The sequence below is a fragment of the Poromitra crassiceps genome (assembly GCF_964638095.1).
Source record: "Poromitra crassiceps genome assembly, chromosome: 14".
In the NCBI taxonomy this organism is placed as follows: Eukaryota; Metazoa; Chordata; class Actinopteri; order Beryciformes; family Melamphaidae; genus Poromitra; species Poromitra crassiceps.
In genome coordinates, this window is record NC_139633.1 from 14418482 (window position 1) to 14435914 (window position 17433).

General features: G+C 41.8%; 2 protein-coding genes across 2 annotated transcripts; one reads left to right on the top strand and one right to left on the bottom strand.

The window, feature by feature from the left end:
- Window positions 1-322: 322 nt before the first annotated feature.
- hnrnph3 (heterogeneous nuclear ribonucleoprotein H3 (2H9)) lies at window positions 323-10642 on the bottom strand. The gene is made up of 11 exons (XM_083650488.1): window positions 10603-10642; window positions 8323-8415; window positions 8006-8161; window positions 7773-7910; window positions 5913-6051; window positions 4580-4785; window positions 3991-4086; window positions 3146-3261; window positions 2658-2793; window positions 1794-1850; window positions 323-1005 (listed from the first exon to the last, which is right to left on the bottom strand). Exons 2-11 carry the CDS (start codon window positions 8408-8410, stop codon window positions 926-928), a joined length of 1212 nt encoding a protein of 403 aa, XP_083506614.1. The 5' UTR covers window positions 8411-8415; window positions 10603-10642; the 3' UTR covers window positions 323-925.
- A 207-nt stretch (window positions 10643-10849) lies between these two features.
- LOC310789567 (phenazine biosynthesis-like domain-containing protein 1) lies at window positions 10850-16352 on the top strand (the record flags this gene model as incomplete). Its single annotated transcript, XM_083651209.1, has 10 exons — window positions 10850-10933; window positions 11348-11447; window positions 12635-12733; window positions 12828-12937; window positions 13659-13688; window positions 13911-13999; window positions 14282-14373; window positions 15199-15282; window positions 15567-15629; window positions 16134-16352. 10 exons carry the CDS (start codon window positions 10850-10852, stop codon window positions 16244-16246), a joined length of 864 nt encoding a protein of 287 aa, XP_083507335.1. The 3' UTR covers window positions 16247-16352.
- Window positions 16353-17433: the final 1081 nt, after the last annotated feature.

The window sequence follows — 17433 nt, forward strand, 5'->3', positions numbered from 1 at the left end:
GGATATAGATGTGATAAGAGATATATCTCTATGGGATGTGATAGAGAAACACTGTTCTATGGGATGGACTACTGGTGCAACATCTTTCATTTGATATTTTAATGTCCATCCACATTGAATTATCCATTTAGGTCCAGAATTAAATGTGTTTTCAATTCAATGCTTCATTTGACAATTTCCCACAAGTAGATTAAAATCTTTAAAAGGTTAATATGTACACACAGTCAAGAACACAGAATTAAATATAAAAATTTATTCGGCAAAATGTACAACAGCTGCGTAAGCTATTTTACAGCTCAAATATAGAGATTTTCTTCTTCTTTTTTTAACTTCCGCTCTTTGAGAGTGGAATATAATATTCATCTTAGTTTTTGTTTGTTTTTGTAATGAACATGATGTGAAAACATTCATAGAAAACACACTGGCTCACATTCACCAAACGTTTCAAAGCAGGCAAGCTTGTCTAAAGTCACTTCTAATGTTCAAATCAGAGTTTGTTGCCATCATTCGCCCCTTTTTGTATTTACAGGTTAATTTAGTACACAGCTTACTGGGAGAGAGGCAAACAGCCAGTTGGGAAGTGCAATGTCAGGTGAAATCAGTATAAATTCAATCACCATTCTTACCAAGTAAAAAAAAAAAAGTTTAAAAACATGTTTTTTATAAGAACAGATAGTGCCTTGGAATTTTTATTTAAACTGCCAACTGTTACCATCGGACAGGTTCTCTACCTGGGTCGGCTCCAACTGAATATGGCAACCCTGAATACAAACAGTTAAACCTTTTAAAAGCAGAGGGGTGACTTTTCTGAGACTCTAGTGTCTTCTGAGCAGCTCTTCTGCTTTGAAATGTCTGATGAGTAAATGAGGCCTTCGAGAGGCATGAAACAAACATCAGGATGGGCTGGAAGAGTGTGATGATGTCATCAGTATGCGCCTCGCAGCCCACTGCCCCGCGAGTCTCTGCCTCCTCCTGAGTTACCATAGTAACCACCTCCACCACGACCTGAGGGGTATTTCCAAAGACAGGTCAGAGTAAAAATGATGATAAAATAGTTTCCAAAGTGTTGTCGATATTGACACATTGTTGAGTTGATGTGACTACGAGATCACAAGACACAAACCCATAATTTGATTTACCAAATTGTTAAAAACATAAATACGGTAATTTAATTGCTTTTTCACAGTCATCTGTCTGAAGTGGGGATTTCAAGAAATGGGATTTTCCAGTTGGACAAAAGTCTTCAGTAAAATACACCAGGGACACAGATGATCTACCACAAACACACTCCATTTGTGTCTGTGACTATGATCATGAGAGGTACGATATCTGCTACACGCCTCTGTACTATGTTAGAAATCATAACTGAATGAAAATTAACATTTTACAAAGTATACGCGATAATGTACAGATAACAGCAATTCATCTTTAGATTTCTATAAAATGAGTAATACAACACACTCTGTTACCAGAAGAAATGTAAAATGGCCACTGCCATGTGGAATAAAATATATAATAAAATAACAATTAAAGGTGACCAGAAGTTATTTAACACAAATAAAGTTGATAGAAACTCACTCATAGTGAGGAGGGCGGCTCAGTTTCTTCCTGGCATGCATGTTTCACATGACCTGACGAAGATCCAACTTTGATCGAAACGTCAAATACATTTTGTTTTTGGAGTAGAAGAAACTTGTGTTGCGAGCCCTCCTTCTCACTGGACTTCTGTTAATACAGTTTGGCTCTGCACCAAAGAAAGTGGATGTGCGTAAGACGTTTGATTAAAAACTCACTCATTTCGGCTGCTCCGCTGGCTGTTGAGTTGAGAAACAGCTCAATATAGCGGTGCTCTGTGGAGTGGAGAGGACAATATCAATTAATCAATCAACCCATCTATCAAAGAACCTGGGTTTCTTCTGACTATTTAACTTATAGCTAGTCCACACTTTTCAAACTACCAACAACAATGTTAAATATTCAGCCTCTAATAATGTCATGATAAATACTTTTTTATCCTTCCATGAAGTTCTGCATGACTTACAGGTCTTTCCTAAGCATTAGGGCTTCTGAATTGGTTTCATCGGTTTGAACCACTGAGCTAAATGGTTTGAACAGGTGTAACACCAGGATTGTGTCTGTAGTAGTGATGTGCGGGTTGATCCAAAACCTGTGGGTCCCGTAGGTTGTGTGGTTTTGGTCATATCAATAAATACATATTGCAGGTGCGGGTCAGAAAGTGACAAAGCAGCATTAAGTAACTGACACACCTGGGTTTTTAAATGTGACCTGTATCCGAATAAATGATCTGGATGTTATCTGGATAAGGAAAAATGCATGCTAATGCAAGGTGTAAATGCATCGTGATCAGGATGTGATAACTTCCGGACCACATCTGGAGGTAGCCTGGCTCACATTGTGTTCAGATCCCCCGCCTGACTCTCATAATGGGTTGGGATTGTGTGGGTCTTGCACATCACTAATGTGTAGCCAAGAAAGCCCTAAACATGAAAACAACCTACAGAGACCATAGCGCTGTTGAGTTTATCCAGTTATTTTGCTTTTGTAGCTGGTCCACTAGTAGTTTTTACGTGGGCTGGCATAGCATCGTAGCGTAAAGCAACCTAAGTGTGGAGGTAGAAAAGGGGGAGAGGACGCACGCATGTGGTTCTTGTCCTTGGACATGGCCGCCACAGCGTCTTCGTGGGAGCGGAACTCCACATCTGCCTCTCCAGTCGACTTGCCGTTTGGAGCCACATCAATGTGGACCCTCAGTAGACTCAAAGGAGCAAAGAACTAAAACACACACACACATGCAGACAAATACAGACATACACACACACACAAGAAGACAGACGCACAAGAACGGATCACTACTAACATTGAGAATGTTTATCCAAATGTTGTAAATACAAATGGACTTAGTTGCTGGTTATACAGTAAGTGATACTGACAAACAACAATATACATTAGATACATAAATAGAAAACACGGGCACACAGACATAGAACCAAATGAATGGTCAAATAATAAATGTAGCTCCCAAGTGTCTCATCATCAGAAATCTTTCAAGAGATATGATCTTGTGTTTGATCAGTGCTACGTGTGTGTGTGTGTGTGTGTGTGTGTGTGTGTGTGTCTGTGTTACTTTAGCAATGTCTCCTTCTGTAGCACGGAATGGCAGACCCCTCATATGGACAAAATGGCCATTGTGGAAGCCTGAGCCAGTGTCACTTGTCCCACCATAGCCATGGCCCCCCATCCCTACACACACACACACACACACACACACACACACACACACACACACCAATAGTACTTTCTATGCATTTGAAATGGAGTAAACTAATGGGGACCAACGTTCTAGTCATAATGAAACTGGTTAAAAAACATGTGGTTGCCATATTGACTGCGGGCCGATGGTCTTTTCGTGTTGTTGATCGATCCCCATTGATAGTGGACACAATATTTTATGTATGATGACAAATAATTCCATGGAGTCTAAAATAATTTGTTGGCAGCTTTGGTTTGAACATATATTTTCATAAATGTATATAAAGTATGGAAGATGTTGTGATTCAGGTGCAATACACACATAATTCTAGCTTTTATGTTGTTGCAGCCACTTTGAGTCCACAGGTTTTGTTGATATGAAGAATAATCTTCAGATAGAGGGATGATGTGACTATCAAACTGCTGTCACTAACAGCATGCATTATATCAAATACCTACCAAAATCAAATCCAGTCAAAGTCATAGGGTCTGCCTGCCTGGGGAAATAAAGCATCTAAACTTTCAATGAGGATCGATCATTTCAAAAACTAATATTATATATATATATATATATATATATATATATATATATACTATAAAGCAGAGAGCGGCCCTCGGCCCACCACCTAATATTGCATTTCCAGAATAGGATTTTAAAACACAGATCAGTATGTGTAAACGCCAGCCTTTAGTGGGCGGGTAAATAAATATGGACTTTACCTCTTCCTCCCCTCTCTCCTCTCACCCGGTCATCAAACATGCCATTGCCAAAACAGTAATTGTTGAAGCCATTGTAGTTGTCAAAGCCACTATAGCCTGGACACAGAGGGCAATGGAAACAGACAGAAAGAAGGAGACAGAGAAATAAAGAAAAGCTCAAAAATCGAGTGACATGTTTATGGTATTTTTTATCTTATCCAGGTGTGCCACCGGTGTATGGTGCCATACTTTGCGTCTATGACACTGTGTGTCCTTGTTTTATAATAATTAACCAATATGAAACTTTGACAGTGATGCAAAACTGAACCAGGCAGGAACCAAAACATAATAGTAAAGGTCTAAAAATCGATTGTATTAAATTATTGTATAAAATTGAGGCATAGGTATCTGTACATATATTTAACAAAATTATTAGGACATGCTTAACAATGCTCGTCATACTGCTTCTCATTAAAAAAACATTTAAAATCACATTTTACAGGACTAGATTATATATATTTTTACCTTCTGGCAGCTTCTTAATAGGTGCTCTCCAGTTAGGATTTGGCGACCACCAGAAGATACTCGATACAGGAAAACCCCAGCTTACCTCCTCCATAGCCTCCTCCACTCCTCATGGTGTCCATTAGTGCCCCTCCACGGCCGGGCCCGGGACCAAAGAACCCTCCTCTGGGGCCCCCCATCATGGGCCTATCATAGGGCCCCGGTCTCTGGCCCTGGCCCCCCATCCCGCGTCGGGGCATCTCATAGTAGGCTCTGATCTCACTGCGGCTGCTCTTAAAAATCTCTATGTACCTGGAATAGGAGAGGCCCATGGGGACAGAAGGGAGCGTTATGGTGTAGAAATGGCTTAGCCCAGGTTATAAGCATCATTTGATTTATAGAGAACATGTGCAGACAAAAGACAATGATCTTAAATTACCCTGCATTACCTGACTACCTGTCCTTAACAGCCTATTAAAACAGGATTAATTAACTTTAACCCAGAAGTGTCTGGATGGCATTGAAAGGCTTAGCCCATGGCCATTGATAAAGAGTTTGGTCACTACCTTTTTTATACCAAGTTAGCTCCACAAAACTGCTCCATTATGGCAAAACTACAACCTCCTTAAACTCTCCATCAGTATTTCTACACTTAATGCTGCAGCGGAGGATTTTTAACTTTAGCGACGCCCATCTCAGCGCTGCTAATAACACTGTAGTCAAGGAAATGCTTATTAGGCTTTTATTTATTATTACATTACATTATATTATTATTATTATTTAATTAATGATTTACCGCTGATCTTAACATGGCAGCACAGCTTTCCATAGTTAGTAGTTACATCAGAATGGAGTTTGATCTAATTTTTTATATATAGAGGCTGCACCTTGACTGTCCTCTGCTGTATGCCCTGCTGTACTCCCCTCTTCTCAATTAAACTATCTGTATGATACATGTATGAAAGGAGATAACCAAATCACCCATACACCTATCCTATATATACCCATATGCAGTTATAATCCCATTAGATAGAGCCCCAGGTCTTAAATGCCCACCAGTTAAACAGTCTGTGGCATACAATTATCATACCATCACCTCACCAGAGATACATTACCCTTCACCCTCAATATGTAAAATAATGTCAGCATAATTACTATCATTTAAATCACCCCATTAGCAATTTAACAAATATGATATTACCCACCCAATTAATAATGTACCATCAATATCATAACAATCCATAATTTATCACAATTTTCTATATATATTATATATTTTTTTAATATAACAGTCTAACCCATCCTTCAATCATTCAACCAGATAGTATCACAATAGAACCCATCCCAATTTTACCATAATTACTCTAAAATGACCCCCCCGTAATTACTAAAATAGAAGCCCAACCCAATCCATCCCGTCCCTTTCCCATCTGTCCCACCTGTGCCCTATTCTTTCCTTGTGTTTCCCCAGAGCCTTTTCTGCTATCTCCTTTGAGGCAAACTGCACGAAGGCTTCCCCTGTGCTCCTCCCCTGGTAGTCCACTGGCAGAGTAATCCCATTTGGCACGATTCTCAACCCTTCAACCCAAGCACACATAAATACATAGATAGATAGGTAGGTAGTAAGTAGGTAGGTAGGTAGATAGATAGATGAATAGAACAACACCCACTGCATCACTGCAGCTTATTGTAATATAAAATAATAACAGTCAATAAGTGATAATAGCTGTAATAACTAATAAGACTGGATTAAAAGGGGCATCTCACAGCACTGGGGTTACACAAACACTGGTCTGGAGTCAGCGTCATCCATAGCATTAGAATGGATACAAAGGACACCGTCTCAGCATTATCCTTTGGTACAATAAAGAATTGAATAATGTTCATGGAAATTAGCATTGTTTCATGCATGATTCATGAGTCGGAAAATTGTGATGCTCAATGTAGCCAAATTTGGAAACTTTAGCCAAATAATACCTTTGCTTGTTGGGGTTTCATACATCAATGCTCTTAGAGTATCGAAAGGTCACCAGACCAGACAAATAATCATTATTTGAGATTGAATAGGAATGCCCTCTGTATCCATTCTAATTCTGTGGTGTTAGCTCTCCTCGTAAGAAGAGGCTGAGGCTGTCAGGGAGCTGAAACACAGCGCTGACCCCAGATCAGTGTCCTGGGACCGTCTCCGCCCGGCCCAACCCATCCCATCTTCAACTCCCCCATAAGACAAGACAGCACACTGTCTACGGTCATAATATGACAAATACAGTAAATAATGTGTTAACATTACTAACATGGTGAGACTAAGAAAAATCATGGCAAGGAGACATTAATCAACACACAAATATACTAAGATAACAAACGAAGAACAAACATACATCAGGCCTTAAGGCCATGCCACATGGACATGTTGAAGCAATGCAGATGGACCAAAAAGTCACAAACTCGGAGGTCAATGACAAACACGATGTAACTTGGTAAGCAATAGGGGTGGGGGGAAAAATCGATACACCATAGTATCACAATATTTTGCCTGGCGATATTGTATCGATGTGTGGACGCCAAGTATCGATATTATTTAAAAAGAGAAAAAAAAAGAAAATTTGCAGGCCATGCCAGGCCAGGCCACCGGGCATCTGCCCAAAGCGCCTGATATTGCAGTCCGCACCTGCAGTGGCGTATTGTGTCCAGAGAAGCTTAATAATGTAGCCTACGTGTGGGGCAAAAACAAAACAAAACAAAAAAACTGCATGTTTTACTTCTGGTGAGGTCAAGGAAAAGGTAGGAAAAGGAGTTACACAATATATCGAAATATCGCAATATTCAATATATCGCAATATCGCAATACTATCGTATCGTGACTCAAGTATCGTTTTAGTATCGTATCGTGGGCATCTGGTGATTCCCACCCCTAGTAAGCAAACTTGTCTGGTTGGACAAATACACGTGTAAGAAGCCAGACATCTTCCACTGGAGTACTACCTTGCTTATCAGATAATGTAATGGACTTAATCGATCACCAATCGAATTTCCTTTCTGACTTTTTGCAGATTGACATGACCATATCTGGTCATTTAAAATTAAGCATAGTGCAAGCCTAGACAGTTAATGGTTAACCGACCACTGATTGGTAACGTGTTCCACTATCGGTTAAAGAATTTAATTTGCAACCCTAGTGTGTTTGTTTGTGTGTGTGTGTGTGTGTGAGCACCTGAGAGAAATTATACAAAAAACAACAGTGAAATTAGACAAAACTGGAAGGACAAAATGTGTGTGCGTGTGCTTGTAGGTGTGTGTACCTGAGAAGAACTGAACGATCTCTTCCTTGCTGCAGCCAAACGGCAGGCCTCTGAGTTTCAGCATGCAGCCGTCAAGATACTCAGCAGTGCCGCTACGTTTCAACACCCAGTCCATCTCACTACGGTTTGACTTGAACACTGATACACACACACACACACACACACAAAATATCAGATAAGTGCACCACCTCTCATTGGTCCATCGATCGGTTATAAACATCTATTTAGCCCACCTTCTATGTATCGGTGTCCCATGTATTTGCGGTCCTTGGCGATGGCGGTCTTGAAATCGTCAGCTGTTGTCAGCTCGACAAAGGCTTCTCCGCTAGGACGGCCTTCTTTAGAGAAGGTGAAGCACACCCCGTTGATCTTCCCCACGATGTCACAGTCTGCACACAAATAAGGTTGACTGAGATTTCCAAAAAGTGATGCCGTCCTTCTCTTAGAAACACATTCCTGGCATAAAAGATAAACTCGTTGTGCAGGAGAGCCATCTTACGACATTTGCTTACAAAACTAACTAAAAAATGTGTGTGTGTGTTCTTCTAACCAGAGAAGAAGCTGGCCACCTCCTCCTGAGTGCAGGACCAGGGCAGTCCTCTGATCCTCACCACATAACCCTCCTCGTTCAAAGACATTCTCACTGCCACAAGGAGCACAACACATTCAATTATGTCAATAAATCCAGCAATATTTGTATATTAGTACAATCAGATACTTGGCTAAAACCCATCAAATAGCATCAAATAGCACTTTGCTCCCAGCAGTTAGCCCCCCTTTGTTCCTCGGTTGCATCGCCAAATTGGCTCCGCGACAGCGTCACATAACGTTACTATCGTGAATATGAGATACGAAGTGGTTAAAACGGTTTCTCACCCGTTTCCACCGTCTTGTCGCAGGTTTGAAGATCTTACATTCCTCTTGGATGTCAGAGTAATTTGTCCGTGGTGGTGTTAGATGATATTTAATGGTGAAACAACCGTTTAAAAAGCAGAAGCAGTCTTTCGACAGCCTGTGCCGAGTTTAGGAGAGGAGAGGAGAGACAGACAGCCCAGTGCCGACAGGAACCTGGAGAGTTTGAGTATTTCATGGCATGTTTTGCTTCGCAGGTGTAATGCAATTGTTCACTGCGCTGCCGTATGTGTGACTGCAATGTTGTTTGCTGGCCACGTGCGAGAGGTGCACCATGATAGTGATATAAAACACACTCGGCTGTGAATTCAGCACAGGCTGTCGAAATACTTTTAAACTGTTTGACCGCGGAATAGCATGTTACACCGTGGAACAAACTACTCTGACATGCAAGAGGAATATAAGACCTACAAACCTGCGACAAGACGTCGGAAACGGGTAAGAAACCGCTTTAACCTCATATGCACGATAGTAACATGTATGTGACGCTGTCCCGGAGGGGGACAGCATCACAAATGGGGCTAGCTCCCAGTGATGTAACTCTTTGAGCATGCAAGGTACATTTACACATGTGCCATTGCTGGATACAGTACAACCACACCTTTCCACCAAGCCCTCATATATGTTTCTATTACAGTCTATGGCAGAGTTACTACAAAGTAAATGAGAACATTCTGCATAGATATTCATTTTTTACATTTCCGCTTATTTTAGTTATGTGTTCATAGCTCTATATTTCCTACATGCATCAAGATATTCACATAAATGTCCCCCCTATATGTTAAGCTAGCATGTCAAGTTTGAAAGCTCTCAAAGCCTGTATAATTAATCTACAAGAGTTTATATGCCTCAACTCCCATACGGGCAGGCTAGATTTTTGTTTTGGGGTGTAATAACAATATCTATCAATTTAAGCATTTTTGGTTAAATTTTTACACATGAATCAATTTAATATATGGGAGACCTTAGAGATGAGGAAAAACATTGTTTGTTCTACCTCCGGTAGGGGTATCTCCAAATAGTGGGGGCTTGTCACTAGCCTACACAGTATCCCCTGACCTGCTAGTTCTGTTCATCACGCCTCAATCAATGGGTGCCACTTTCCTGCACTTTCTTATGCATTAACTTGAAGAAACTATGAAACTATTTTTGTAAACTTGCATTAGCTAATATGAACTCATTGCTCTTATGAGACTACTTTGTTTGCCATTTCTGTTCTGCAGAACCAGCATCACTGCAGCCAGCAGTACACATGTTCCCAAAAGACGCCTATCGTTTATATTATTCTATACTGCTCAAAACAAATAAAGTAAACACTTATTATCACGTACAGTACATGCATATAACACCAAGTCAGTCAAACTTCAGGGATATCAATCTGTCCATTTAGGAAGAACAAATGATCGTGAATCAATTTTACCTGCTTTGGTGCAAATTAAAGTGACAACAGGTGCAATGGAGAGGTCAAAGCAAGAGAACCCCCAAACTTACTAACCTAGCCCTGTTTGGAACTGTGTTGCTTGCCTCCACATCTGTGGTTTTCTAACTGTAGTTAGCTTAGCGTAACCTTAGCAAATGTAACATCACAAGCCAATACCTATTGTGCGAACGCTACCTGTTTTAGTAACATTACATGGTGTTAACGTCCGTTCCTTATGCATGTTTACAGGAGCCAGCAGCGATGCTACCTAACGTCACGTCAGCAGACAGACATTCGGTTGGCTGGCTGTTGCCAGGCTAACTTGCTAATGTTAGCTTGGTACCATGAGCTAGCAGCTAGCGCTAACTGTAGGGCACATCGGTCAAAAGTACAAGGGGAAATAGTTCTGTCCTACCCGCTTATAATATCAACATATATCAAAAGATACACAAGTATATCAAATGCCACTAAGTTAATGTCAGAAAAAGATGAGCTCACAGTCGGTTCCTCTTGTCCCCCGGTCCCCTGTCTCGAGCTTCAGGTGACACAACTGCCGGTGTGAGGTATAATGTCGCGAGACTTGTGAGGTATAATGTCGCGAGACTAGGCAAACTGTTCTCGGAGTGGACTGAAAAAGATATTCACGCGAGGCTTGGTCAAAGTCCAGCACAGGTTCACCCTGTATAAAAGTCTTGTTGACGAACTGTTAAAAAAAAAAAACTAAATTCATAGATTATTATTCACAATGGAGATCCCAGTGTTTACGGTGGATGCATTCACCAACTTACCATTCAAAGGAAACCCAGCGGCAATTTGTCCACTTATGCATGTGAGTATTTGAATGTTTGACTGTAGCCTAGTATTATTGGAACCGCTTGTCGGTCATTGTAGACTGCTGCGTTGATGTCAGATGACAACATTGTCATTGTAAAGAAGTCAGTCTCTGAGAATAGTTATAAGATGTCAGCACTGCAGCAATATTGTCACTGAATATTGTTATTTTAAGCGTAAAGTTTATGGATCTCCTATCCTATCATTTTGTTTATTACACAGTCCTACATGCCTATTTAATTCAAACGGTTGGTTAATGCTAGCTTTTTTTTTATACTTAACCCACAAGGGGGCAGTGTAAATAGGGTAGGTCCTAAAGAGATTATTTTTTACATCAGAACAAGAGTGGAATTTCCTTACTAACATGTTAGCCTGAGCATATAACATTTAATATAATGTTTGTCTCTGGCAGGAGCTTAACGATGAATTGTACCAGAGGATAGCAGCGGAGATGAACCTGTCAGAAACAGCTTTCATTACCAGGCTCAACCCTGCAGACAATTTCACTACAGGTCAGATATTAATATCCATTTATTAACATGTGATTTATTATTGGTTATAACTACCAGTTCAGTCTGGCTGTATAGGGATTCAACAGATCAACTTGCCAGAAACCGCTTTCATCTGGAGAATCAACCCATCTCATGACTTCACTGCAGCTCAGATTTTGCATTGTAGGGTCCATGTTTTATTACCAGGGACTCATTTTAATGGGGATGAAATTAGACATTATTTTATTACCACAAACAATTTAGTATAGCCTATCTCTTGTTGACCACAAACAGAAAATATATATTTTTTAATATCATCAGGAGACTCCAGTCACATAATCAAATTGAAGAATCTGCTTGCTTTGCCAAATACACATAATAGTGTACAAGGAGTTTGACTCTTCCCAATGCCTTGACAACTCATATATAAAATACGCTAAGGGGGAAAAAAACCTTGCATAGTGAGATGAGTAGTACAGTACATATACGCATAACAAAGTTGAAGACAATGTAGCAGAGACACCATCCTTCATCCAATTCATGCTTTTTGAAATAATTAACAGAAGCACAGCAGTCTATCAGGCACAGGACCTCCAAAATCAAGACAGCAGAGCAATTTACCTATGAAGAATTAAGCAGCAGTTGTAGGAATTTCACTCTTCTGCAGTTTACAGTTAGATATGATTTGGTGGGCAGGGACCTGTAGCACCTCCTAGAGGGCAGTGAGGGGTAATGCAAATAAAGTAACTTCACATTGATTCCCAACAGAAGAATCATGTTTGGTGTCCTTAAGAGTTTCTAGTGTATAAAGAGTTAATTTAACCCAGTCTGTTTGGCTTTTGGCATTGTAAACAGTCATTGTTTGTCAGAGGAAACATACCATTGGGAACATTAAAACACTGAACAGTCCTTTTGTTTCCTCGTGTTGCAGAATTTCCAATAATTTAAGAACTGCCATTTTTTCCTTCCAACAAATGCCCTCACTGGGGCGTATCCTGACCCTGTCTGAGGGGAGACATGAAATAAATGTTAGCACATACACAACACTGTTGCAGTGTGATACTGCAACAGTGAGTGGCTGTGACGCTTTGCAAACTGTTAGATATTTGCCGATTGTAATGGCAGAACTCAACTCTGTATCTAATTAGTGAACTTTTAACTAACATTTTGTCAGTATGGTTCTGTCTTACAATGTGATTGGTTGACAGGATCCAGGTTCCGCCTCCGATGGTTCACACCGACCAATGAGGTGAACTTGTGTGGTCATGCCACTCTGGCCTCTGCAGCAGTGCTGTTTCAGCATAAGAGTAAGACGCACGCACGCGCACACACACACACACTTTGAGACTCGCATCTAAAGGCCTGTTTGCACCTTTATAACGTGTGTGTTACTTCTGTCAGAGAATGTGAATCCCACAGTGACGTTTGAGACCAAGAGTGGAGAACTGTGTGTTACCCAGCGGGGGGAAGGCATCGTCATGGACTTCCCTCTGAACCCACCCACCCGGCAGGTAAGGGGACAGATATCAAGCATAACTACCCAGTACCCACCCAGGGCAGAGGAGAAGTTCTATGGTATCAAGCACACCCAACCAACACCCCGCAACTGAGTAAATAGCATAGAGTCATGAACATTTCAATTAACTCACCAACCCAAGATGAATAAACACACCCACCCAGTCCCATCCCTGCTGTAGGCAACAACAGTCTATCTATATTGAAGGAACACTCCGCCGATTTAAGTTGTGGACCAGTGATGTCATTCATGCACAAATGACATCACTGGTCCACAACTTAACACAAATCAACTCAATAACTGGTTGAGGTCCCCCCACCTGACTTGACCCCCCCCCCCATCATGCCATTTTAAAGGTGTTTTTGTGTGTGTATGCGATTGTTTTGACTGTTTTTCTATATAGCTTTATCCTCTAGTATTGATGTGATCGCCATGCTGCTTACTTGCACTAAGACAGATTCCTCATTTGTAATCAAATTGCATTTGTAGATATCTATAATGGAATAATGGATAGTCAAGCGCAACCCATCTATGTTTAAAGGGCTTGCCAAAACACCTGCCTGATACAGTGGCAGCCATTGTAAAAGTCGCCCATCTATTCATGATGCATTAGTGATGCATTTCCAAGTTACGTTTTTCCCAGAAGTTTTGCAAAGCACAACATTAACAGTGTCTGATTCTAACCTTGTTTATTCTGAACCTTCTCTCCTTCTCAGGATCCCAATGAGTTCAGAGACATCATCAAGGTCAGTATAAGAGAATATGGTGAACGCCTTCTCGGTCCGTGCAAGTAATCATTCACTCTGACTATGTATGGATGTGTGGAAGTTCTTGCAGTACCAGCTCCTGCCTCACTGTCTGCATGTCAGTGTTTCTGCTTTCTTGTGTTTCTGTGTTGGTGTGTGTGTGTGTGTGCGCTCACCTGTCTGTGCTTTGTCATGTGTGTGTGCGTGCGTCTGTCTCTGCAGGCTGCGGTCGGGAACCACCCAGTCCAGGATGTCTATCTGAGCTCCACGACCAACAAACTGCTGGTTCGACTGGCTGACAGCTGTGACAGGTTCGCACGCACGAACGAATGCACGCACGCACACACACACAAACAAACACACAGGTGTTAGACCTTTTGGTGTTAAGTCTTACGATCACAGACATGTTAGTGGGGAGTCCCCCAGAAGAAGAATTACTCAGTCTTTTGGGGGAGAGCATCTGCTGGATTTAACAAGACACATCATCAACACACCAGTTATTGGTAATGCAACTCTAGTGTGGATATGTAACCTGTGTGTGTGTGTGTGTGTGTGTGTGTGTGTGTGTGTGTGTGTGTGTATGGTTTCTCCAGGTCAGTTCTGACCAGTCTGAAGGTGGACCCTGTGGCTCTTCTGTCCAATGAGAGGAGCGGCAAAGTGAAAGGACTCATCGTCACCATGAAAGGTGGGCAAGACCAGAGCGACCCATCCAGAGCTAGGCCAGTCCAATCAAGACCAGAGCGACACATCCAGAGCTAGGCCAGTCCAATCAAGACCAGAGCGACACATCCAGAGCTAGGCCAGTCCAATCAAGACCAGAGTGACACATCCAGAGCTAGGCCAGTCCAATCAAGACCAGAGCGACACATCCAGAGCTGCTAGGCCAGTCCAATCAAGACCAGAGTGACACATCCAGAGCTAGGCCAGTCCAATCAATACCAGAGTGACACATCCAGAGCTAGGCCAGTCCAATCAAGACCAGAGCGACACATCCAGAGCTAGGCCAGTCCAATCAATACCAGAGTGACACATCCAGAGCTAGGCCAGTCCAATCAAGACCAGAGCGACACATCCAGAGCTGCTAGGCCAGTCCAATCAAGACCAGAGCGACACATCCAGAGCTAGGCCAGTCCAATCAAGACCAGAGCGACACATCCAGAGCTAGGCCAGTCCAATCAAGACCAGAGCGACACATCCAGAGCTAGGCCAGTCCAATCAAGACCAGAGCGACACATCCAGAGCTAGGCCAGTCCAATCAAGACCAGAGCGACACATCCAGAGCTAGGCCAGTCCAATCAAGACCAGAGCGACACATCCAGAGCTAGGCCAGTCCAATCAAGACCAGAGCGACACATCCAGAGCTAGGCCAGTCAAATCAGCAAAGCACTGACAGATCTGACATTCTGACCCCATGACAGGTAGCACAGGGCCACAGAGAGTACACGTCTGCTGTCTCCAGCTTAGCCCAGGATGAAAAACATGTATTAAAACATCATCTTTCCACCTATAGGATCCCCGGACTGCCAGCCAGGGTACGACTTCTACTCCAGATTTTTTGCTCCTTGGAATGGCATCCCAGAGGACCCAGTTACTGGTAGGACTACAGAGAACGCGTACACACACACACACACACACACACACACACACGTGTGCGCACACACGCTTTATAGAAATGGCACAATTAATCAGTGGTATAGCAATAGTGAATTGAATTTTGTGCCACAAATAAAAGACAAATGTGATCATGATCTAGCAAAACTATCTGGATTATCATCACACTCACAAATTGTCCCTCCTCTCTGCTGTCTAGCAGTAAGGTTGATGATAAATGTACCAGTAGAATAACTAACTCCTGGCTTGTCCTTTCTGTCCATACAGGCTCTGCTCATACGGTTCTTGGTGGTTACTGGTCTGACAAACTAGGCAAGACGAAGATGCTGGGTAATTAATATAATCAATCAATATCACACAATTAATGTTGTGATTTTATCAACAAATTAGAACCCGATTAGCTTATTTCAGATCCCAGCCAAATCAGCCATTTTGTGTCTAAAAGGCAGGAAGTAAAACATTGATTAGAGCCCCAGGACTGGGACACCTAAATGGGTCCAGTCCCGGGGCTCTAATCAATGTCTTGCTTGCACCCGTTTTACTTCCTGCCTTTTAGACACAAAATGGCTGATTTGGCTGGGATGTGAAATTAGCGTATATAACTTAACTCATGGGCTATCATTTCACTTACAAATTTTTATATTCCATTTTGGAATGGAATAACACTGGAATAATGGTTGGCTTGATGTCAAAATTGCTGATAGGATAGATCAAACTTACTGGCCAAAGCCAAAAATGTATAACCTAGCTGCTGCTCTCCCACTATCAACAGTCTATTACTGACTAGACTTGATATTCGTCTTCCTGTGTGTGTGTGTGTGTGTGTGTGTGTAGCTTACCAGTGCTCCAGACGAGGCGGGGAACTGGAACTAGAAGTGAGGGATGATGGGAGGATCAACATAGCTGGACAGACCGTCACCGTGCTGCAGGGAACCATCACACTATAGAACATAGCTGGACAGACCGTCACCGTGCTGCAGGGAACCATCACACTATAGAACATAGCTGGACAGACCGTCACCGTGCTGCAGGGAGCCATCACACTATAGAACATAGCTGGACAGACTGTCACCGTGCTGCAGGGAACATCACACTATAGAACATAGCTGGACAGACCGTCACCGTGCTGCAGGGAACCATCACACTATAGATGCTCACATGCACACAAACTGCGGGACCCCATTTCCCAAAATGAGACGGCCTAAATAAAAGGGAAACAGAATTGACTGCTGTTTAGACTGGTCAATCTAATGTCAAAGTATCATTCAGCCTGCCAACTAACTACATGAAGGAAATAACTAATTAGACGTCGTTAGCATTTACATTATTTATTTGCATATGGAAATTGCCATATAAAAGTAAAAAAAAATAAAAAAATACAGTACCGTACATAGAAACATAAATGTGTAGACACAGACAGTGTTGGAAATCAAATGGGTGGGAGCTGGAATGACAGTCAGCCTGGTGACTGGGATGCATCTGCAGTGCAGTGGTCACAGTAGTGAATGGAATTAGAAAATAATAATCTCCAGTTTTCACCTGACAAATGATTTGAACAGATTTGTTTTCTTTTGCTAATTGAGGTCTGGTAGTGTAGAAAACAGCTATAATTGGTTTTCATGATACCAGGAAGCGTCCTTTCTAACGTTTTGGCCATAAATTAAATTTTTGGAAGCAGTGTCAAATATTTTCTACATTTTGTTTTCCTGTCAAATTTTAGACCAATTAGCTGTACCTTTGTCGGGCAGTGAAGTTCAATCACAGGATTAAAATGAAGCGCCGCGATAAACAAATACACCTTTCTATTCTAACTCAATCAGTACATCTAGCTGAGGTCTGGTGATCAGTCGATCCACTGAATAAGAAATTATGATACAACTGTCCTGTCTATCTACTGTTGCCGAGGTCTGTAACATGACACGCCAGTGTATGCCTTAGTGTGGTCACAGCATTCACAGTATACTTCTAAAACGGGAATGATTCAAGTAGGTTACATTGAAATTAAATAATCAACAGAACATACAATCGCATAAGTTGTTGTAGCCTCAATGTCTCTAGCTTACGTTGCGCCTGATGGCTGTACAGTAGTGGAGCAGGGCCGTTACATAGCTCATTCAAGTTCAGTCTGAGGATT

Coding starts and splice junctions, on each gene's coding strand:
- hnrnph3 (XM_083650488.1), bottom strand. CDS start 8,410: ATGTCTTTGAACGAGGAGGGTTATGTGGTGAGGATCAGAGGACTGCCC. Junction 6,052..7,772: donor GATCGTTCAGTTCTTCTCAG/GTACACACACCT, acceptor CTTGGGTTGAAG/GGTTGAGAATCGTGCCAAAT. Junction 1,851..2,657: donor CAAGGACAAGAACCACATGC/GTGCGTCCTCTC, acceptor TCCACTCCACAG/AGCACCGCTATATTGAGCTG.